Source organism: Aricia agestis, chromosome 13 (assembly GCF_905147365.1).
Source record: "Aricia agestis chromosome 13, ilAriAges1.1, whole genome shotgun sequence".
NCBI classification, from domain to species: domain Eukaryota; kingdom Metazoa; phylum Arthropoda; class Insecta; order Lepidoptera; family Lycaenidae; genus Aricia; species Aricia agestis.
The window spans coordinates 7348746-7374682 of record NC_056418.1 but is presented as its reverse complement, the minus strand read 5'-3'; the positions used below and the strand labels follow the sequence as shown (position 1 = coordinate 7374682).

The following is a 25937-nucleotide window of genomic DNA, read 5'->3' as shown; positions in this document are numbered from 1 at the left end:
GTTTTCCAAAAAAGGGAAAAAATATATTTAAAAAATACTTTCGCAATTTTTCTTCTACTTGACGTACATAAGGAGATTTTGTTACGTCACAAATCATTTTGCAAAATCTATCTTATATCTTTAAACGAGCTTTATATATATATATATATATATATATATATATATATATATATATATATATATATATATATATATATATATATATATATATATATATATATATATATATATATATTGATAGAAATATATAAGAAACAGTAATTTTTGACACAGTAACATGTAATCTTATATCTTTAAACGAGCAAATCTTTATTAAAGATTTGCTCGTTTCTAAAACATTCTACTTGTAAAAATATTAAAGACAAGGCAACGTGCCTATTACCTATTTGTTTTGATAGTAAAAAAAATAACAACTACGTTATTAAAAAGAACAATTTATTATCACTGAAATTGCACACAGATTCAGAATTTCTGATCTCAACGGACATTTAGGTACCCTTAGATCGCCTATAAAATTACATTGTACTATCAGGTAATTGAATACATAACCAGGTTGGCTACTGTCAACATTATTTGTTTGTGTTATACAGACCTACAAGGCTGCCGCAGCTGTCTTGTAAAGTGTAACTCGAGGGAGAGCTTTTTCACATACACTTGTTTTGTAAAAGTCATTTAACAATCATAATGTGGCCAATTAAAGGTAATCTCTGGTACAATTTTAAGTAAAAGTGTTGCATCCACGCCCCCCGTGACAATTTTATGCATTTGCAAACATCCTAATAGGTCTGCCTAATTATGAATTAGTACACATCTGTTCTATCAATATCTACATCTCCCTTCTATCTATATTTAGCTCCATAAATCACTTAAGACCTTTTGCAAGAATTTTTGAACAAATCACGTGACATTAACTGAGAATCCCCCCCCCCCCCTCCCTCTCAAAGTGAGATCTTACGTAATTTATGAACGCCCCCTTACACACAACCAGTCATGCTAGCTATCGCTAGAGAAACGAGCGTGTGGCGTCAATTTACTAGAATATTTTAATGCAACAATGAACGTAGCACACCATATTACAGAATTAAAAAATATATATTTTCAAACATACGTAATATTTGTTGTTGTAAGACGTGATATTATATATTTACACTGTGAATTGTTACATCTAATATTAAACAACAAAAAACATTAGGGGACGCCACACTCTTTTTATTCGAATATCCGTACTATATCGACAAAAACATCGACATTTGCCTTATCAACTGAGGTAAAAATTCACAATCTATCAAATTTAGTGGCCATGTCCAAACCCATGTCCGTGCCCGTGCCCGAACGCGTTCATGCCGTTCTGTTGCGGCTGCGGTGCGGGCGCGCGACTGTCGCCGCTGGTATCGTCGTGCCGCTCCGACTCGAGTTGCTGCTTCCACATCGATGCGTAGAAACCGCCGCTCCTCGCGGCCAATTTTTCGTGGCTGGAATGTTACATAATTTTATAAGTTGACGGCTCCCACACAAAACTGCGAATTCGCATCGCATCGTAATGTCATTTCTATTATGAATTTTATCGCAGATATTTGCGATGCGAATTTGCAGTTATGTGTTGAGCTCTAAAGTTCATTTTCGTGCCGCTGTACGCATTGAACAATATACTTCATCTATACATATTATAAAACAAAGTCGCTTTTTTCCCTCGTGTCGCTTTGTTCTCTTTAATCTTTAAAACTACGCAACGGATTTTCTATAATATAATACAAACCTTACTTATATTATTACTTAATTTTTCATGCAATACATTGAAAAGTCGCTCGGAAAACATAGACGAAACAACAAATAGCTTATTCATTGAGTAGTTTAAAAAAATAATAATAATTACTACGCCCAAAAAGCGTAAATTCATCAGATTTCAGAACTGTCCCTATCACTTATGGTCGATTTACGGCCGTTCCCAATATTTGATCTATCTCTGGTTTTGCCCTACTAGAGATAGGAATAGCTCACAATTAACATAAAATATATGTCTCTAATGTCTAATATGAGCTATTCCTATCTCTAGTAGGGCAAAACCAGAGATAGATCAAATATTGGGAATGGCCGTTACATGGGTGACTAACGGGTCAATTTTAGTCACCAGTCGAATCGCCTGTCCAAGTCGAATCGCCACCCCATTTACACGGGTGACTAACGGGTCGATTTTAGTCACCCGGCAAGTCACCAGTCAACAGTAGTATTCGCAGCAAGCGATCGCTTGCGACTGAGCGTTTGCACGGTCGATTTTAGTCACCAGCCGCATGCGGCCATTGGCTGCACGGCTTTGGGGCTTGCGACTTTAGCCGCAAGCGGCGTAGTCGAATTGCCATTTACACGGTCGATTTTCGCCGTGCGGCGGAAATCGTGCGGCTTTAGTTACCCGTGTAAATCGGCCTTTACGCAAAACAATCAATAATACGAATTGTTCAGAGCGACTTTGCTCATTCTTCCAATAAAAATAAGTTACAGTTCAGAGTGACTGCTTATTCTTTAAAAAAAAAAAAAAACGGTGTACTCACTCGCCCTGCTCTATGATCTCGCCATCTTTAAGGACGAGTATCTCGTCGGCGTGCGTGATTGTGGACAGTCGGTGCGCGATGATCAGCGTCGTGCGGTTGGAGCATACGCGAGCCAGCGCCGCCTGTAAATGTACCGTTTTAAAGATTAAACCGCATATTTTTAATTCTTATAACTTATTGGAACGAAGTTCTTTATCGCGCGTTGCGAAGGGGGGCTAGACGGAAAAAATTAAGACCAAAAGTTGTAACGATACTTTTTCCTATAGTTGTAAGCGTTTTTCTGTCTCTCTTTCTCTCTCTAGAAATTAGAAAGCAACTTGGTTCCAACCGGGTGTCCCTTGACACCTATTAAGTTTTTATGTTAAGGATAAAGGACACGACACAGGCCACAGCACTAGGGCTGTTTGTTTACACGCCACGGCGGCGGCGGCGCCGCTGCATACATTTCTATGGGCCCTTTTCACATGGCGCCGCCGCGGCGGCGGCGATTCTTTACCGCGGCGCGCGCCGCGGCGGCGAAAAACGCTGCGCCCGCGGCGCCGTGTGTAAACATGCTAAGCGACACATATACAGGCGAGACCGCACTAAGCAACGCGACACGTCGCGCCTAAATATTATCTGTATGAAATCTTCTAAGGTACGCGCCAGTGGCGTTACGCTACAAGAAACGTCAGATCCATGCGTCGGATGTCGTGTCGGTTGGACGTCTATAGAGATTAGAGAGTGCTCTTTTTTTTAACGGGCTTTGGCCCACCACACATTCCCACCACTGTATCTCCTGTGTCTAGAAACTAGAGAGTGCTCTTATGTACTGCGCACACACTTGGGCACTATAAGATTACTCCTGCGTAACTGGTCTGATTTCATTAAACGTGATGTAATGTGAATGCACCGATCGTGTTTTGCGGATATGAATTTAGTACTGAAACTGCAAATCCGCCGTACGGCAACCGCATCTTACATTCGATTCTTAACAGCAAGATGCGGTCCATCTACCGGTCTTACTGCCTGTCCACACGGGCGTTGCGTCAGCGTTGCGTCGACGCAGCGCTGCCGTTTGACGCATAGCCGGCCACACGGGCGCTGCGTCATCGCAGCGTTATTAAGAAGCAGTCTTAACATCAACACCCCCTCCCACTTCGTCTCGGGGGCTGCTGTCCGTCATGTGTGCGTTGCGCGCTGCTGTCACGACGCAGCGTGCCGTGTGAACACCTTGGTTATTTGTATGCAAAACAACGCAACGGCAGCACTGCGTCAGGGCAACGCTGACGCAACGCGCCCTGTAGACTAGCTCTTACCTGTATGTTCCGCTCGGTGTGGGTGTCGAGCGCGGACGTGGCCTCGTCCAGCAGCACTATCGCGGGGTCCTTGAGCAGCGTCCGCGCGATCGCTATCCGCTGCTTCTCGCCGCCGCTCAGCCGCAGACCGCGCTCGCCCACCTAATGATAACAGATAACAGATCATTAATAATAATAATTGTTGTGTAACAAGAAATAATCGAATGACTATTAAAATACGAGTGACGAATCTATTTTTTTAATAAAGGGTATCGAAAAAAATGATTTACTATAGTTTGTGCGTTTTATGATGATATGCGTGACACATAATAATTGACAATAGTAGGGAAGTTACCTAACAAAAATTAATCGATAGTTTAAAAATATCGAAACACATCGTAAAGGAATTGCAATCGAAATTATCGATTTCGTACTGACATTTCAGTGGTGCCGGCGATTTAAGATGGCCGCCCTTTTTTATCGATTTGATTTCGATTCAACAGAGTCAATCTCTATTGAAATAAGTTCCGTTTCATGCATATGACATTTTTCAAATGTTTTCGTTACAATAATTTTATACTCCTATTTCACAGTTAATATTTATAATTTTTATTAATAAGTTAGCATTTAGCATTTTTTCATTTTCATTCATTTACAATTATAGGAAACATTTGTTTTTGTAGATGGAATATAATTTATTACATTTTGATATTTTTTGTTTTCTTGTAAAAAAAACCGTAGCAAGGAACATGCAAACTGTCACCCATATCATCTTAGAACGCACAAACTATAGTCTATATTATAGACTTCAGCAACATAGCACTTCATGAAATTATTGTAAGGACTTAATGAACTCGATTACTTTATACGTAAATATTTCTATTCGGTAGAAACATTGTAATACGTCCAGTGGCGGCCTTAGTCATTGCGAGGCCTCGGGCGGAAGGTCTTTGCGAGGCTCTGGGCGGAAGGTCTTTGCGAGGTCTTACGAAAAAATAACTTGCGAGGCCCCTGGCGCCCCTGCAAAAGCGAGGTCCGGGCGATTGGCCTGTTCGCCACCCCCTAGGGCCGTTACTAGTAATAACTAATCATTAAATACCTTAAATACATTGTTGATTTAATGTAGATCTATATGGCCCTTTACAGCATATAATTTAAATGAATATTTTTAGATTTAAAAATTGCGGGACGTAGCTTTTGCGGCGGTACCGACTAATGCGGGCCACGGGCAGTAATAATGAATATTTAAAATCAAAACTGCTGAATCGATTTTAATAATTTTTTCAGTGGCTATAATATATTTTATACCCGTGCGAAGCCGGGGCGGGTCGCTAGTAACTAATAATATAGCAGGCTCTATTAACGTACCATCGTGTCGTAAGCGTCAGGGAACGTGAGTATTCTGTCGTGTATGTCGGCGTTCTTGGCGGCGGCTATGACGTCGGCGTCCGACGCACCCAGTCGCCCATATTGGATGTTGTACCTGCAAAATAAAGATGTCGTTGATCTCTTCGATGCAATTAATAACCGTAACTTTACTATATTTTATTTGTAGCTGGTTAACTATCAAGTTTTTTTTTTTTACTTTTTTATATACAATCTGTCGAAAACCCAAAAAAAGGCCTTCTAGGCGGTCGGAAAGAAACAACCAACTAAGGTGACGTGGGACGGTGGGCGGAAGGATAAAAAATGTATAAAAAGTTTTTGTAGTATTTTCATACGTATCAAATATTAAACTACTCTTTTACTTTTTCATAGATTGTGAATCAACAGCATCATCACCTGACAGTGTTGTTAAACAGCACGGTGTCCTGGGGCACGACGCCGATGTTTGCCCGGAGCGAGCTCTGCGTGACGGACCGCACGTCCTGCCCGTCCACCAGCACGGCGCCCTCGTTCACGTCGTAGAAGCGGAACAGCAGACGCATTATTGTGGACTTGCCCGCTCCGGATGGACCGACCTGTTGGTAAATTAACGCTAAATTTGTATAATAAACTTTTAAGTTCTGTATTTAACAGTATCTAACGTTATACAAGGTGTATCAAAACACAGTGATGATACTTTAGGTATATAATATGTGTTCCTGATAGACAGTTTACTGTGAAAGTAGCAGCGCTGAAAGACCATATTTTTGACTTTTGTATGGGGAAACTCATGACGCTGGGGCGCTTGGACGAAGTGAACTCTACAAGGAGCACACTTCACGAGCCGCTCGGGGCCGTAGCCGAAGCTGACGTGTTTGATCTCGAGCTCGCCGCGCCGCACCGACAGCGGCAGGCGCCCTTCGCGTCCGTTACGTCACAATATGTCGACGCCAGTAATTTGACCGCGTGCCAAAAGATTCTTTAAACAGTATCTTTGGGCACGAGTGATATTAATTTTATGATTATCAAGTTCTACTCACCAGGGCCACAGTAGATCCAGGCGCGACCCTAAAGCTGATGTCGTTGAGCACGAGCCGCTCGGGGCCGTAGCCGAAGCTGACGTTCTTGAACTCGATCTCGCCGCGCCGCATCGAGAGCGGCGGGGCGCCCTTCGCGTCCGTGACGTCACAGTCGACTCGCATCAGGTCGAACATGTTCTCCATGTCCACGAAGTTCTTCTGTATAGCTCTGAGGACAGGATTGAGTATAAAGTTCCGATCTTTGCCGCGGCTAACTGCCACCGACAAAAAATCACATAAAAACTTAAGAGGTGTCAAAGGACACCCGGATGGAACGAAGTTGCTTTCTATGAGAGAGAGAGAGAAACACGCGATATTCGCAGATAGGTGCGGCTAAATTAAAGTGGTCGATACTCATAATTACTCATAAATAATCGGTCAACTGCGAGTCGGACTAGCGCACGAAGGTTTCCGTACCGTTATAGAGCAAAAATAGGAGAAAAATTTTGTTTTTATGTATGGGAGACCGACTTAAATATTAATTTTATTTTGTTTTTTGTAATTGTTCCGATATAGCGGCAATAGATATACACAATCTGCGAAAATTTCAACCTGAAGACAGACAGACGGAGAGACAACGAAGTCTTAGTAATAGGGTCCCGTTTTTACCCTTTGGGTACGGAATCCTAAAAACATAAATCCGGTCCTGGTATCACTAAATAAATAAAGCCTTTATTTCCGGACCAGCTACAAGTTTCGGTTATACATTATTTAAAAACTATTTATAATATATCGCGACGGTCGGTGTGTCTTACGACAAAGGCCTCCTCCAGATCCTTCCACTGCTTTCTATCGGATGCAATTCTTAGCCATAGCGGGCCCAAGGTTAGATTTAGGTCATCCTCCCATCTAAGTACTTTACGGCCTCGGCTCCTGAAACCGTCTCTCGGGATCCAGGTTGTTACCTGTTTACTCCATTTTTCGTTTTTACATCGAAGCATGTGCCCGGTCCATCTCCATTTGAGTTGATCAACACGCCGTAGTATGTCTGTTAGTTTTGTTTTATTTCTTATGTTAATATTACTAATTTTATCCTTTAATTTTACCCCTAGCATGCTCCTCTCCATGGCTTTTTGACATTTTGCTAGTTTATCCCTGTGTTTTTTAGTTAGCGCCCAGGTTTCGCATCCATATGTAATGCAAGGGAGAATGCAGGTATCAAAAGTTTTTTTCTTTATTTGCATACCCAGTTTTTTACTCTTCATTATTTCTTTTAGAGCCCAATTTTTTTTCCATCCGGTTGTAATTCTCTTGTTAATTTCCTTAGATATCTGGTCTACAGGCGATATGATTTGGCCCAGGTAAACGAACCCCTTTACGTATTCTAGCTTTTTGTTCTCGATGATTATGTCAACTTCAGTTGAGTTAGTCATTAATTTCGTTTTTTAGCGTTCATTGTTAGTCCTACATTTCTGCTATTTTCCACCAGCATTTGTATCATTTTTTCCAGCTGTTTTGGGTTTTCTTCCATTATGACCAGATCGTCAGCGAATCTTAGATGGTTCAGTCTAGATTCGTTTATGTTTAGACCTAGTTTTTTTTCCAATCTAGCTTTCTAAAAATTTGTTCTAGCACGGCCGAGAATAGTTTCGGTGATAACGGATCACCTTGTCTGACTCCTCTGTTGATAGGGAAAGCACACCCTACGGTTTCTAATTTGACTTTGGATGTCAAGATTTTTACTGATGTCCACATAAGTCACTTCTTGTTCTAAAAGACTCTGCCAGACTGCTTCGTGCTGAAGACTATCGAAGGCTTTGGAGTAGTCGATGAAAGCTAGATAAATTTTCTTATTGTACTCTCTCTGTATTTCTGTAATATTTGTTTTATGGTGTGTATGTGGTCAATAGTGCTAAAGTTTTTTCTAAAGCCAGCCTGTTCAATTGGTTGGTTCTCGTCTAATTTTTTGGAAATCCTATCTAGAATTACCTTTCCGAAAATTTTGTACACATTCGATATCAGGGATATGGGTCTATAGTTCCCGATGTCATCTTTTGTCCCCTTCTTATAAATTAATATTATGTGTGATTCGGACCACTGTCTTGGAATAGTGCCTGTGGTTAGTATCTCGTTAAACAGCTTTGTAAGTATCGGGCTTATATACTCGATTGACCCGCGCATTAGCTCATTTGGGATTTTGTCCGGACCGGGTGTTTTGTCAGTTTTTTGACTTTTAATAGCTTTCATAACCTCCGAATTTAATATTTCTGGAATAAATTCTTTTTCTTTGGTGTTGATATCATGGAATGGTGATTTCTCTTGTGATCCATTATTTTCTTGTGTTGAGTATAATATAAGGTTCGGAAATAGTCTGTTGCTAAGTTTAGGATTTTAGGTCTTGTTGTGGTTAGTGACTCCTTAGTTTTCAGTTATGGTATGGTTGGTATCACCAACTTACCTATAATACGTCCCGAACCAGTTCAAAGGCACATACAGCTGTACTATGTAAGAAGCGAAGAGAATGTAGTCGCCGACAGTGAGCTCGTGTGTTCGCACCACCATGGACACGGCCAGCAGGGAACCGGCCAATAAGCCTGCAACATGATAATGATGATTATGAAAAAAAAAGTTCAGCCTAGTGCGAGTGGAAATTTATTTATATGTTATCAATTATTATCATTAATTAAATATTTAATTATTATGGCACGCTTCTGCATAATGTAAAACAATGAACTTCTATTCAAAACAAATAATGATAAATTCATGCAATAAAATGCATGTAAAGATGATTTTATTGCAAGAATGTCAATTGATTATTGCATATTATAATTATAATAGTATAAACAATCATTATTATATTTATAATACATCAACAATTTTAACACGCGACTCAAAGATAATAATTGTTTAAGGTCAGAAATAGTAAAGAGGGTCAAGCTAATAAACATTATAAAAACAAAAAATAAAACGCGTCCACCGGATCGGAATCGGAGCGTACGCAGTGGACGGATTTTTTGCTTTGCATTGATTTCTATGGAACTGCGTGCACTGGAACGTCATTTCTGCGTCTGACAAATTATAAATGACGACGCTCCCTCCGCACCGTACGCTCCGATTCCGACCCGGTGGACGCGCAGCTTTAATGCGCTTTTTCAAAGGTCGCACTTCTATCAAATCGCTAATATTTCGAAATTATTTATCACACTCAGGACCTGTTTCACCACTTCCTGATAAGTGCCGAATAGGCTATCCACCATTTAACTGGACAGATGAAATATGGACAATCTGTCAATACCCTATTCGGCCTTTATCATAAAGTGGTGAAACAGGCCTTCAGAATTCAGATATATAATTTAATGACACTTAGCATTATCTATTTCATATTTTACAATTACTGTAATTCACTATAAGTGATTACGACATTTGCACACTCACGCCGCACACCACAAGAATGCCACCAGAAAGGGGTTGGAGCGAGATGAAACATAACCTAATTATCATTTGAGGTGAGACAGTAGATATGTATTCAAGGCTGTAGCTAGGGTTCCCAACCCTCCCGGATTGCCCGGGAGACTCCGGTAATAATGCTTAACCTCCCGTCCTCCCGGAGAACGATAATTTCTCCGGTTTTCAAAAACTAATAATTATTGCATAATAATTGACTCTGGATTAACTCAGGGCTTACTAATGACTTCATATGAAAGAGAGAAATGGTCCTGAGACTATGTTCTTTCACAACCCCCCCTACAATCCTCCCGGGTTGGTCCTTTCGAAAGTTGGCAACCCTAGCTGTAGCTAGAGCCAAATTTGAGGTAGGGTAGGTTATATGAAATGAATGTCACAAACAGTGGTATGTTCGGAAAAGGTACCTATTGCTACGTTCTTTTGTACCTTAAACTATGAACAAACAATTTAATAATAAAAAATGTGACTTCAAGCATAGGCGCCGGCAGAAATAACTTCCAAAGGGTTCAGATTTTAGTTTCTTTCTTTTCTTTAATTTTAACTTTTTACGAACAGTGACTGTCTATTTACGTCAACAGAATACATATTTTAGTGCCGAAACATTATGAACTATATTTGTACGGCATGGTAATAGGGTTACGACGGCTTTTTATTTCAATAATTCCTGTTGATCCCGAGATTCCCAAGGGGTGCAAGTGCACCACCTGGCACCCCCCTGCTGGCGCCCATGACTTCAAGGTATAGACTATTGCCCTACAATGACCCCGTCGGTGCGCAAACACCCTTAAAATTCAAATGCCAACTTACCGGTACAAATAATTACATTCTGAATCGTATTCAGCATGCTAAGGGTGAGCAAAGTCTTAAATTCTTCTTTCTGAAAGAAATAACAAAACATTTTTAATTAGAATAACAAAATATTAACAAATTATTTTTCATCTTGTATTAATAAAAAATAAATAAATAAAAAAAAAAATATTGCAAGTTTAGATAGTTTGTACAATTAACAACAAGAGACGAGATATGTTTGTGGAAACGAAGTTTGCCGTTTCTGTTTTTTTTTTTTTATAAAATTGGGGCTATGGACTGTTCGTCCATATCCTTTTTTTGTTATTTTATTATTTAGATTTTTCGCACCAAGGATAATTGAATTAATATTATGAATTTTAATTAATTGTGGTCCATCACGCCATGGACACTTTTTTTTAAATATATATGTGTATATGTCGCAGGGAAAAGAAGATATCAGGGATATCCCGAAATCCCTAGGGATATCACGAAATCGCGGTAGATACAGTATATTCTTGTTTCTTACGTCTTCTTACTAAACAAATCTAGTGATATGTCATTTCACTAAACTAAATCTAGTGAAATGTCAGAGAAGCGGATACCGCCGAATAAAAATCGAACTACGCATTTCTCTCGCTCGCTCTAATACCCACACGGGCCCTAGTGGGAGTGAAACAAATGCGTCGCTCGAGCTGGCGCGGCTCGTGTGATTTTAGTCGTTAAATTATTACGTGTACGTTAAGTTTGAATGCGATTTTCTAAATATCACCTTTTACGACTCTCGAGTTTTAATATTTTCCAGACTTACGCGCATGTTACTTGCATGGTTCGATAGCCTGTTAAATGTATATTATGGGGATATTAATAACTCAATACCGATAATAAGATCACTTCACGCTGATAATGCCCCATTCGCGTTAAGGGGGCGACTAACGCAAAAATCGTCCTTCTCTCTTCACACTCACGCCCGTCTTTTATATGCCAGGTGAAAAAGGAGGACGCGGATTAATTTAAATAAAAAGAAAATTATTTTTTTCCTAATAACTCGATAAATATGTAACATTTAAAAAATCCGCTAGGTCAGTTCCTCAATGATAGAATTTTATACAATGTGTTAAAATATTAACTTAGTTTAATGCACGGTTATGGCAATATATGAAAAATTCGTGAAAATTATATGCATCTTTGTGATCGAGAAAATTTTAAGATATCGTGTTTTTGCTAGGTTTGATTCTCGGAAATATAATGTAGTGTCTATGTCTACAAAATGAAACAATTCGGGGCTTATTTTCAAGTATAAAAATGAATTATAAAATCGTCAATTTAGGGTTAGTCGCCCCCATAAGATAGTGATAGGGTATTAGAGCGAGCGAGAGAAATGCGTAGCTCGATTTTTATTCGGCGGTATCCGCTTTTCTGACATTTCACTAGATTTAGTTTAGTGAAATGACATATCACTAGATTTGTTTAGTAAGAAGACGTAAGAAACAAGAATATTCGGTATCTACCGCGATTTCGTGATATCCCTAGGGATTTCGGGATATCCCTGATATCTTCTTTTCCCTGCTATATATATATATACTTTATAGAATAGACTATAATATATTATACATATAATAAATAAATATATATTTATTGTTTTATAAATTACATAATAATAATATTAATGTTTTGAACGGTGAGGTCCCAGTCGGTGTGGCGGCCAGTAGATCCGACATTTTCCGATTTCCTTTGATTTTATGCTGCTCCACCCTTTGCCTTTAGATGTTGTGACATTGGCTTGGTGGAGAGGGGTCACTCAAGCTGGGTGGAGTTTCTAGGGTGTTAAAGAGATATCGTTCTGTGTCGAATCTACCCGCCATGTGGCCTAGGACTTTATCGTTCCTGTCTTTTATAGCCATTTTTATGTTATAATCTTTTATGTGTTCGGTTGCCGTTTCTGTTAAGAAGATTGCTAATTTCATAGCAGTAATAAGCCAGAAAGACACACTACTACGTACTGTGTGTGTTTCTACTATACTATAAACTTTCGCCTATACAGGGTGTTTCAAATTAGGTAGAGTAAGCCGAAAAGAGGTGACTCAGTGGTTCTCATTCTGAACAACTTTTGATTGAAAAGCGAACTTATTTCCCACCTACAGATGCTACGAGCCACAGGTGCAGTGGCGTAACTATAGGTTTGCAGGGCTGGCAAAATGCCACGGGCCCCCGACCCAAAAGGGCTCCGGCCCAAGAGGCCGTGACATCAGAATTTTTTTAAACGTTGTTTTATTATTAACGTGACTTTTTTACTGATGACGCCCATATCCATCAATTTGCCACGGGTCCCGGATGTTACAGTTACGCCACCGCACAGGTGGAAAAACGCTGGTGAAGAGTAACATGGTGTTATGTGATAATGATATTACCTGGTATCTAACAATGGCGTCCCCATACGAGTCGACCTCGTACCCCTCTGCGCCGTAATACTTGACGGTCTCGTAGTTGAGCAGCGAGTCGACGGAGCGCGCCTTCTGTTCGTTGTCAGCCAAGTTCATGCGCCGCTGGAACTTCGTCCGCCACTCCGTCACCGCGATTGTCGCCACTGGAAAAAAACGTTAAAAATCTGGCTACAAATTAAAAAAATATACGTTTATTAATATGTTTGTGATCCATATAGTCAAAACAAACAAACAAACAAATATACTTTATTGTGCACAAACATAGCAGTGAAATTTACATTATTTAACAAATGAGACATGTACACAAGGGCGGCCTTATTACTTGAAAGCAATTTCTTCCAGGCAACCCTTTAACAAATTTTATAGAGATGATGTGTTTACAGGAAAAAGGTGATGTGCAAAAGTATATTACATAATATATAAAATATAATATGTACTTATATTAATAATATAAATACTTATACTTAATATACTACATATACTATAATACTATAATATACTATATAAATGATAATAAGTATATAAAATATACATTATAATATGTATATTATACTGTAACCATTAATTATTGACAGATATAATAATAATTAAATAGCAACGACTTAAAGCGATTCAAGGTTTCAGCTTGCCTTATACAGGGTGTAACAAAAATAAGTGATAATACTTTAGGGTGTGTACGTGTTCCTTGTAGAGAGTTCACGGTGAAAGTAGCAGCGCTGAAAGACCAATTTTTTTTTTCACTTTTGTATGGGGAAACTGGTGACGCTCGGGCCCTTGCCCATACAAAAGTGAAAAAAAAATTTCGTCTTTCAAAGCTGCAACTTTTACAGTGAGCTCTCTACAAGGAACACGTACACACCCTAAAGTATTATCACTTATTTTTGTTACACCCTGTATGATCATGATCAGGGAATTCCAAAGTAAAATAGACTGAACGGTAAATAAGGAATTGAAATATTCAGTGTTATGGGCGGGAACGTTAAGGAGAAGTTTTGTATATGACCGGAGCACTTTTCTATCGTAATTGTGAAATACAAAATGTCAACTGATATTTGTGATCTATCAACAATCACTTTTCAACAATGAAATTTAATAAACTATAATTTATGTGACAAAGTTAGCTGAAAATGGTGAAAATCGTATGTTTCTGAACCTTACGCGACCGGCGGCCCTAGTGGCAAATTCACACGCTATAGACCCCATTACGTGTAATGGGCTAATGCTTAATAATACGTGGTTACAAATTAATGTTATTATTATTAATATTAAATAATATAATTATATTATATGATATTATAATATATGGTTACAAATTAAATATTATGCTTAATGGAAGATGAGTAGGATCTATATTTTCTTTACTTACTATAGCTTTAAAATATTCATATATTTTAATATGATGTAAGAATCTATTTTCCGTGCGTTGTTTCGATTATTTTTACATACATTGACACTGTACTGGCCAGGCGCGACGTAAGTGTAACCTTTATCGTCTATAAATACATATTTTTATTTTCGACAAACAATGGGCAGTTCATAAATGAAGTTTATCTCGTGAACAAAATTTTTATTTTCGACTAACAATGAGTAGTTCTTAAATGAAGTTTATCTCGTGAACAAAACAATGTCAATATTATAATACATACAATTTCACCAATGTATGTTAGTGTTAACAGCTTGTTAAAAATTCTTCTCTTTCATTCATACGAAAAACGAGAGAGGTAAATTTATATTAATTCGATCGTTAACTTTAACAGTCGATGGTGAAATAGGGTCTATGTCTCTCACCTATATAAAGCAGCATCGTCGTGAACACGATCAGTCCGAACCACGCGTTGAAAGCTGTCACGAAGTAAACCACCGCCACGATGATATCAATAATCGTCGGTGTTATAGAGAACAGGATGTAAGAGAGGAGGTTGTCTATGGAGTCCGTGCCGCGGTCCATCACTCGCAGCACCTCGCCCGTCTTGCGAGAGAGATGCCATTTCAGCGGCAAATCGTGGAGGTGTTTGAACAGTTCCAGCTGCGGAAAAAACATGCATTTTGATGTATTATTAGTACTATCAGAGGAGTTGATTCCTAGGCAGAAGGGCTCGACACAAAACTGCGAACTCGCAACGCATCACAGTAATCTGCAACAAAACTCATACTAAAATGACATTGCGATGCGATGCGAATTCGCAGTTTTGTGTGTGGAGCCCTAAGAATGATCGGTAGTGCCACAACTGCCACAAGACTCACTTGCAGTTCCCTAGTCGTGTACTGTTGCACTTTGATCCAGAGGAAGGATCTGAGATTGTTGAGCAGCCCCATACCGCCCGTGCCGCCGCCCTGGAGGAACTTGAACAGCACGTACAACACAACGAGGTCCCATCTGAACGACAGCGGCGCTATCGTTATACTGTTTACTGTGAACAACAAAATATCCAAAGTAATAATAATAAGAAATTATTTATTTGCACATACAAAAACCACATAATAAAGACAAAAACAAAAGGAGTGTTACTCTTACAAACAAAATTACAAAATTACGAAAATGTGCAAAGTGGCGGTCTTATCGCTTTAAGCGGTTTCTTCCAGACGACCAATGAAATATTATTAAATGCGAAAGTGGGTCTGTCTGTTTGTCTGTTACGTCTTTACGACCAAACCACTGAATCCATTTTACTAAAATTTCGTATGGATACACTTTGAGTCCTGGGAAAGGATATAGGATAGTTTTAAGCCTGTAAAATGTACGGTCCCCACGCGATACAATTTTGGCGCAACGAAGTTTCGGGCGTCATCTAGTTCAGTGAATAAGGCACCATCAGAAAAATTTAGTCCTAGGCAGATGTTGGACTGTATCATAAAGTTAATATACCTATCGGAATAGAGCAACAATCTCGACCTGTCAAACGAAACCGAAATTGGCTTTCATCTGTGTGAAAAAAATGTGTACGTATACACAAGCATGATTGAACATGAATTCTATGAGATTAAATTGTCAACGTGCGGCACGTGCCGTCTGCGGCACTGAACGTCAAAAAAAAGTGCTGCTGGCATGTATCACACGTCTCTTTTTACCACGCAGTGTTACTGATAGTGACATCTCGCTTGCTCAGGCCTTTGTTTCTCTATTCCACTAGGTAGGTATATTAACTTTATGGACTGTATACGTAATTTGATGCATGTCAAACAGCGGATCACAACTGACATTGACTGGACTAAGGCCGGCCATAGATGGACCGCATCTTACAGTCGGGACCGACTGCAAAGTATGGTTGTTTTTTACAGTCGGTCGGTAATTCCAACAGCAAACATACAAAAGAATGTATGAAATATTTGCGTCAAGATTGCACATCAAAATATTTTAGACGATACAATATTATCATAACATTAACCTCAAGGTCAGGTCAGATTTTATCTGTTTTATGTTTAATAACTTACCGATTAATTTTGTGTATATCTGTACATATAAATTGATGGCTCTGCCGGCTGCCAGCAGCAGTATGCAGATGAATACGTAAACTTGCAGGCACAGACTCTTCTTCGGCCACAGGAAAGGCAGCAACGTCCTCAGCTTACTGAATACATTTCTAAAAGTCGATCTGTGTTCTTCCTGAAATAAGTAAACGACTTAAGGCGGCGACTAAAGAAGAATAGATGATCTTATAATTAATTTTTGTACTGGATAATAAGCAATTAATTGTTTAATTTTTTTAACATGGATACTACACAGTATTTGCGAGGCTCTGTACTAGCGAAAATTCACAAAGATGCATATAATTTTTTACGAATATTTCATTTCTGTTCAAAACCATGCATTCAACGGAGTCAATAATAATTTAATAAATATTATAAAATTATATTACTGAAGGATTTTAAAAATATTGTTTATATATTTTATTAATAAAAAACCGCACCACGCTGATTCCGCACCTTTTTTAGGGTTCCGTACCCATAGGGTAAAAGCGGGACCCTATTACTAAGACTTCGTTGTCTGTCCGTCTGTCCGTCTGTATGTTTCCAGGCTGTAACTCAAGAACGGTAATAGCTAGAGAGTTGAAATTTTCACAGATTATGTATATCTGTTGCCGCTATAACAAGAAATACTAAAAACAAAATAAAATTCGATTCGACGACCTCTGTGGCTCAGTGGTGAGCGCGTTGGTAGCTCAAGCCGGGGGTTGCGGGTTCGAATCCCGCCGACGGAACAAAAAAAGTTTTTTAAAAGTTCCTGGGTCATGGATGTGTATTAAATATGTGTATCATATAATAAAAATCTTAAATATATGTATATTATAAAAAGTATTAAATATATATCCGTTGTCTGGTACCTGTAACACAAGTCCTTCAGGTACTTACCACGGGGCCAGACCGACGTGGTGTAAAGCGTCCATAAATATTATTAAAATATTATTATTATTAAAATTAATATTTAAGGGGGGCTCCCAAACGTGATTTTTTTTGGCCTTTTTTGCTCTATATCAATAATAGCAACAAGTAGGTACTTGAATTTTATACACAATCCTTAGTTTTTTGTGTTACTTTAATATTTAATAATAATAATCATATTAAATAAAAAATTAAGAGGGGCTCTCATACAAAAAAACACAAATTTTGGCCTAATTTTGCTCTGCAATGGTACGGAACCCTTCGTGCGCGAGTCCGACTCGCACTTGGCCGATTATTTTTCACCTGCCATATGAAAGACGGGTATGAGTGTAAAGAGAGAAGGACGATGTTTGAATTTTGCTTTATTCACCCTTTTAATTAATACAATTACGAAGAAATTGATTCACGGGCAGTTGACCATCACTGGTCGGATCATTTCAATGTTTTTCGTGATCAATCTATCAGCTGAGTTAGATAAAAACGCGACCAAATTACGTATGAATCAACTTTTCTGATAGAAGGTCCATGAGTCTTTTTTCCGAATGGCCTGTGCAGTCCAAAATCGTTTAGTAAATAGTTAGAATGCCTTGCACTTAGTGTGAAATACTTTTTTATTTGGAGTGTGTGGAGTGTATGGCCAGCTCAAATAGTATTTTTTTCTTAAAATGTGCGCGTACTTTAAAGCTATTACAACAATATCGTAGAATGAATGGTCGTACATAGCAATCAATTCATTTACATAATACCTTATGATTTCTAAATGTTTTTGCTTCACTTATCACATAATTTTGAAACGGGCATGACATTTTAACCTTATGTGTGAAGTTAAGCCGACATTAACGTTTTATGTTATGTCACATTTAATTAAAAGTTTTTTTAATGGACACAACAAAATGCCTTAGAAATCAGCAAAGGCGGCACTATAATTATTATATTACTTATCAGTTTCATTGTAGTACATATTATGACCTAGGCGTTTTAGACCCAACATTTTACGGATTTTCCTATAATTAATTACCTGGCGTAGGTACTTACTTAACTTTAATTTAATGAGTATTTTGCACTCTTGATTAAATAAAAGTTACGTACTTAGGGTGGGTTGCACCAACTTACTTTAACTATAACTGTAACTTTAACTATTACTTTAACTACAATGCAAATAATATTTTTTCATTTCTTTTTATTTGCATTGTAGTTAAAGTTTTAAAGTTACAATTATTACAATTAATGATATTATTTCAATTATCGTTGGTGCGAAAAACAATACAAAGATAGCAAAAAAAAGGATATGGGCGCAGAGCCCATAGACGGCCCTAAAATAAATAAATTAAAAAAAACTACAATGGAAAATGTCAAATCTTTGGTTAAAGTTAAAAATGGACGCCGTTAAGAGGCCATATTTAACCATAACCATAGAGCTCGACAAGGCTTTAAATGCACGTGGCGAAAAAAGGAACTAACGCTGTCATCATACAAAAAAGGCCTTTTTTGACAGCTCTCCTTTACCAGCAGCGCGCCCACGTTCTTATAAAGCCTTGGCGGACCAGCAACGTCTTCTGTCAAATTCTGTGGTCAAAGTTAAGGTTAAAGTTAAATTAGCCTTAACTATAACCATAACTTTAACCACGCCTCTGGTGCAACCCAACCTGAATATTTAAATTATAGGTAAGTATGTAGGTATCTGAGTGCGGCCGTAAGAGATATATAGAAATATTTACTATGTCACCAGTTTGTAACACTGTTGTGGTCTAGAGTGTGCACAAGTGATATCAATGCTTGATATATGATAGATTTGACCTGATACTGTTGACCTCTAAACAGCTTACATACATTCTAAGAAAATAGAGCTGGTTTTAAATCCGCGCTGACCATTCGCTTCCCAAGCAGCAAAACAGTCGAATAAGGATTTTTTTACTCAGCCTTTAATCGTATAAGAGCCGGGTAACCGTTCATAAAACACCCATTTATCGTATAATAGCGGTTATCTCGACTATTTGGCAATATTTGCTAATGTGTGCTTTAAGGACGTCGAATAAACGTTTACAGCACTATGTTTTAGCCCTTTTACTCCACCTTTTAGCAGATGCTGAATGAATATGGCTAAAATACTCGTTATTCGATCGTTTGATCTATAACAGTCGTATAATAGCTGTAGAATAGATGATTCGCTGAATTGGGTGCTTTTATACAGCCGTTACTCAGCTCTTTTATGTTTCTATAAAAGCTCTATAAACGCAATCGAATTGCTTATGGCAACATTGCTGCTGTTACTGCACGCTTATAGACTAACTCTTATAGTAGAATTAAAAACGTTCGTATAGGAACTGTAGTGTAATTAAGAGCTGTTATACGATATTTACGAAGCGAACCCTAAATCCTGTTATCATGGCGACACCTTGTGCTATAAATGTGGTGATCAGCACTCTTACTCGACTTTTAATGGAATAAGTTAGCTGTAACTGCAACTAGATTATCAATATGGACAATGGCAGTAAAAAAATATATTTTAAGTATATTTAATTATATTAATTAGTCTTCAAATTTAAGAAAATAGGCAGCGCATGAATGTTTATGTAAAAATGCCTTTGGGTTTATCAATAAAACTTGTTGCGCATGATGTTTTGGAGTAGCTACACGAACAGAAAAAATAATCACATATTGATTTCTCAAAAACTTGATAATATAAATAAGGATTGAGATGTAGTTTAATAACTATAATTGTTTTACATTAAATTTATGTAGCACACAAGCTCGCACTCTTTACAGCACTAATTTGTCGAGTAAAAGCATTCTATTCGCTGTTATAGAACTAAAAAGGAGAATAAAAGCAATTCGTCTGCTATTATAGCACACTTTATCTGTATAATAGCAAATCAATTGCGTTTATTGAACTAAATATCCTATATACGCATTTTGGTTGCTCTTAAAACACTCTTAGTGTTTTCTACCACTTTTACTCAAATCTTACAGCATTTTTTTGTTGCTTACTCAGCGCTTATTCCACTTTAATAGGACTTTAGTCTGAATAATTTGCGCCTTTTTCGCGTCGAGTAAACGTTTACAGCACTTTTACTCGACTGTTTTAAGAACTTTTATAGAACTTAAAGCGAAAACAAGAACGTGCTCTCGACCATTATAGCACGTCCATTTGCTGCTTGGGTTACCATACAATATACACTAGTGTCTAGTCACTAATATGTACGAAATGTGAGGTTAGACTGCTGCGCTTTACTCGAAAACATTCCCTAACCAAAAACACGGGCCGCACAAAATAACTATTTCGCCGCACAGCTTTAGGATGATCCGATGACGATGGAAGATGATCAGTTTGTTTTAAGGTCGTGACTGAGTAACGCCATTGCACATGGGTAGATGATGATTGACGTCATGGGAGAGCCATGCTTCGGCACGAATGGGCCGTTTCGACCGGAGAAATACCACGGGTTCACATAAAACCGGCGTGAAACAGCGCTTGTGCTGTGTTTCGCCGAGTGAGTGAGTTTACCGAAGGCCCAATCCCCTACCCTTTTCCCTTCCCTACCCTCTCCTATTCCCTCCCCTACCCTCCCCTATTTCCTTCCCTACTCTCCCCTATTACCCTATTCCCTCTTAAAAGGCCGGCAACGCACCTGCAGCTCTTCTGATATTGCGAGTGTCCATGGGCGACGGAAGTTGCTTTCCATCAGGTGACCCGTTTGCTCGTTTGCCCCCTTATTTCATTTTTAAAAAAAAGATGGTACAAGTAGAAAAGGTCGATGAGATGGTACCAATACCAGGATGAAATGGTGGTATGGACCTATGGTATATTATTGGTATTTTATATTTGAAGGACACAATAATTTAGATAAGTGTTCTTAAAGTTGTGCATTAGTATAGTAGTTATTATTTATACATACCCTTGGCGAATTAACTCTGTTGCCATCTTCGGCTTCTAATTCTTCAAAACGATGTCTTATAAGCGGCGCTTTCATCCCCAGTATAAATATTATCATGCATGATATGTAGCGGCTTACGAACAGTGCCATTTCTAACCGATCTTGTAAGCTGAAAATAAGATCACACGTTAAAACTTTCTAGATTAATTGTATAACAATATGCCATATTATACAAAAATAATTCTTAAATAAGTATATTACAAAGTCACTTACTCGTTAAGATGCCACCACCATCCATCCTTATTTAAATTTAAAAATGATAAATTTTCAGCAATAAACAGCATCGCCCAAAACACCAGGAGCACAAATCCATGACCATTTGGTGGTAAAGATGGTAGCAGGTACTTAAATTCTATTGCTGCTATATATGTTGATAGTGGGAAAATAATTAGATTCACCACTAATGTAACTATCTGAAATAGCAAACCATAATATTGTACTAAACATTTGAAAATTAGACTGATATGTGCGACGTGCGTGCAGTAAACACGTCTTGGTCTTTGCCTTGAATCTTATGGACAACACCCTATGGGAGTGGCAGTGTGTGGCTGTCTAATACTCAGCTAAAATAAATTAATTGAGAACGATAATTATTATTTTATGTTTTTTTTTTTCAAGAAAATTATTTGCTGGAATAGCTTTAGCTGTTGTTGTGTCGTTAAAGCAATTAGTTGCTCATAAAATAGTATTATTATTCGCCAATAGCTGATGTCAGGAAGAGTCATATTTTTCAGTTTATCGATTATCGATAAAACACGAATAAAAAGACATTTTCTAAAAATTATTCCTAGCTAGATCGATTTATCGCCTCGAAACCACCTATATACTAAATTTCGTGAAAATCGTTGGAGCCGTTTCCGAGTCCAATTATACATATATATATATAAACAAGAATTGCTCATTTAAAGATATAAGATTCTACAATTATACTCTACCTAGGTACACAATATTTTCAATACATTTGCAATTTTTAGGTGGCCTTCAGCGGTATCAGGCTGACGTTACATGACAGATCAAAAGGGACCAAATTTAAAACTGTAATAGTATGGGACTTATGTTTCCTTAGTTTTTATTATTCGTAGGCCATAGCCCATTCCAAAATATTTCATATTAGCTTTGCCCCCCAATACACTATTTATCCACTGAAAGGTTACGTCACTGAATAGATAAAGTCAAAGTTAGGTATTCAAAAACGTGTAAGTATTACGATCCAAAAAAGCAGGGCTTGGAAATCGGTATTTTTGAACCGGTTTGACGAATTTACCCACGGAACTTTTTAAAAAGGTTTCGTTCCTCTAAAGCAGTTTTTAAAAATAATGGTATTTTTTATTAACCGGTTATTTTATTTCAATCAGGAAAATAATTTGCGGCCCATGTTCATAGAACGTGCGTAAATAGTCGACCATACTATTCACACTGAACAGACAGAGCATTTGCAACCACACAGCATATATAGATACTTCGATCAAGTTGCGACTCGCGGCCGATCTCACTATAAACCGGTTTATTTAGGTTCCAAGTATCGTTCCTATTTGGTTCCGCTCCAGAACGAAACCGCATGACAAAATTGGTTTAACCTTTAAAATACAGGTTAATGTAGAACCGGTTTCAAGCCCTGCCAAAAAGAACCTAGCTTAACTCAAGAAAAATGCATGTTGGAAGACTGCCACTCAAGGTGATGAGGATGGTATATTGTTCGCGTGGAAAGATGGCGAAAAGTTGCAGGAGGTATGATTCCGACCAATTCCTCAGAGCTTGTTTTGTTAAATTGAACTGATATAGAAAATTAAATTCAAAAATATAATATAATAATATATAAGCTTTTTATTATCCCTTATTACAAGTTTTTTCATTTATTTACTGTTTTTTTTTTCCTAATATATGTATATATGTTTTTAATCTATAAAAGGGTCGCCTATGGCGGTAAAAGCCTCCTCCAAATTTTGCCATTTTTTCTGTCTCGAACCAGTCTATTCAAATATACATCTTACCATATATCCATAAATATGACCATCTTTAAACAGGAAAGCTTGCAACAGGAACCTCACAATAGTAAGCAAAGGTACAGCTAATAGCATAAACACTACTTGGAAAGCACCTAACCCACTTAAATAGGTATCACACGACGTTGCATACCTGTAAAGCAATGATCATTGAGTATACATTTTACAATACTGAATTATTTATATTGTAAGGTGTCTGTATGTAAAATTTGCTACATAATATTAGCACATGGCATATTAGACAACTGTTTGGTTTGCAGATAAACTCTTTCTTATCAGCGTACGTGATTTAGGGAGTGGGGCATTAATAAATTGGCACTATCATAAGTTTACACTTTACACAAAAAACATTTTTTTAAATGTCATGATTTAAAGTAATTTGCTATTGAAAAAAAAGCCTAGCTTTCGGTCTAACCTATTTAAGTAATATACATAGGCATAAGGGAGTCCTTAAATCTACAAGAACTATGAACAATACCGTACATTTTAATGTACAATAAGATTTAAAGGCACTTTGAATCCAAACCCTACACAATGCAATAAAAAAATATGGTACTAACATTAAAAATTACACTAGCTCAAACTTTCGTTCAATAGTTGCACAATTCATATTTTTTTTTAAAAATTGAGTCTAGGGTCTGACTAGCATAAATTTATATCTCAATAAAGACTTCAAATTCCCTTTACATTTTGGTTTTAACTATTTAATACAAACCTCTTGTACATAACCAGTTGGATAGTACCAAATACAACAATAAATGTTCCAATGACTCCAGCAGAAACTGTTTCCATAAAACACTGCGAGATCCCATGGTCTACCCATATTTCTGACAGGGTTATATTTGGCGGACAGTACCTCATTTTATCTATAACGTATAAAAATTTAGTGAATACTTTTGTTAGAGAACCATTAGTCGGTACGCATTATTTGAAGCATTTACTAGAGTACTAGCTATTCTTACATTTCACCCAAGGGAAAATACAGCAAATAACTATAGTAAATACTTATTATTATAATTAGGTGCACATTACGCGTAAAAATAATATAATATACATAAATTATTATAATAACGAAACTTACCGTTTTCCACCGAATATCATAAGCACTTGATGTTAAGCCCGGAATACCTCAAGATTGGTAAGTACTGATAAAGTACGAATAGATGCTGCTGCAATTCTAAAAATTATTATCAAATCATCGCAATTTTCATTTCTTGATTTGTAAGCACCGGAATGAACATAGACATAATATAATATATTATGTCTATGGGAATGAATAAAAACTGATGTCTTTGACGTAGGACACTTGACAGATTTGACAGATCTGTTTGGTGACAGTCGACAGTATTATTTTTTCATAATATGGCGCTCGGCTTTTTAATCATGGCATAAAAAATTTCGTGAAAAGTTTACTAAATTTAAAGTCGTTTTTCCAGATGATCGTCAAGTCGAAAATCTAGTAAAAGTCTATAAAAGTAGTTAGTAAGGTCAACGAGTCAAGTCAGTTGTTTTAGTAAAGTGTTAGACCCTTTACTAAAACTTTCGATGGAGTTTTGGAGGGAACACAAAATGGCACGTTTCTTGAAGTTGTATCACTTGCCCACACTTGTGTTATGTGTACGACATCGAATATTTAATGGTTAATACTCTACCAACATCACACACTAAAACCGAAATAACACAATTTTAGGAAAATAATACAAAAACACAACATCACTCTTTCGTATTCCCAGCAAAACCCAGTCGACAGTACAAAGTCTAAAGTCTAGTGAAAGTCTGTAAAAGTCAATACAGTCACGAAGTCAAGTCGGTTGATTCAGTAAAGTGGTAGACGCGCTGTACTGAAGCTTTCGATGGAGTTTTGGAGGGAACGCAAAATAGCACGTTTGTAAATACTGCATCACTTTCCTACACTTGTGCGTCTTGTGCACGATAACGAATATCTAATGGTTAATATCCTTTAAATCTTAGCAACACATTAAAAACCCAGTTCACACAATTTTAGAAAAGGATTTTCACATTCCGACAGGATACAGTTATATGCGAAGTTTAAACATAAAGTACGTAGATAAGTATTACATTATTTGCATAGTACCTGCTAGTGCAATACTTAGTTTAAATATTCTTAAATTAAATTATGAAAGTACTTAATATGTAAAAAAATTGACAGACACCCAGACACTTATTATTAATTAAGTATAATGATTTTTTATAATAGATTTTTAAAGAACTATTCGATATTTAATTATTATTGAAAAAAATATTGTTGCAATTTGACTACCGCAAATGGCGGCCAAGAAAGCTCGGCAAAGCTTTAAATGAAGGTGGCGAAAAAAGGAACTAACCAGTAACCACATACAAAAACGACATATTTGACAATTATTAGCAGTTCTTCTTTACCAGCAGCGCCCCCGCCCAAGTTCTTCTGTCTTTTTTTTGGGCTTAAAAATCGCAAATCGTACAAAGAAATTGATAAGCAGTTCTTTAGATATTTATCTTTGATACAAAGTACTCAATTCTGAAAAATTTTAACACTTCCGGCAAACATTACGTATGATAAATGGAAATTTTAAAATTAATTATTTCACGTAACTTGTCGGTAAGGTATTGATTTTTTGGATGTATTATTTTACTACTAGCTATTTGACCGAGAGATCGAACCCCCCATATACTAAATTTCATGAAAATCGTTGGAGCCGATTATATATACCAAATAT

General features: G+C 37.4%; 1 protein-coding gene across 1 annotated transcript; it reads right to left on the bottom strand.

Annotated features, from left to right (window-relative positions):
- Positions 1-418: 418 nt before the first annotated feature.
- LOC121733370 (ATP-binding cassette sub-family B member 6) lies at positions 419-24452 on the bottom strand. The gene is made up of 17 exons (XM_042123594.1): positions 24302-24452; positions 23936-24086; positions 23209-23353; positions 21431-21630; positions 21179-21326; positions 16335-16506; positions 15147-15313; positions 14691-14928; positions 12870-13045; positions 10480-10549; positions 8666-8801; positions 6229-6436; positions 5606-5784; positions 5192-5306; positions 3845-3985; positions 2547-2668; positions 419-1472 (listed from the first exon to the last, which is right to left on the bottom strand). The coding sequence occupies exons 2-17, from the start codon at positions 24079-24081 to the stop codon at positions 1292-1294; spliced, it is 2544 nt and encodes an 847-aa protein (XP_041979528.1). The 5' UTR covers positions 24082-24086; positions 24302-24452; the 3' UTR covers positions 419-1291.
- Positions 24453-25937: the final 1485 nt, after the last annotated feature.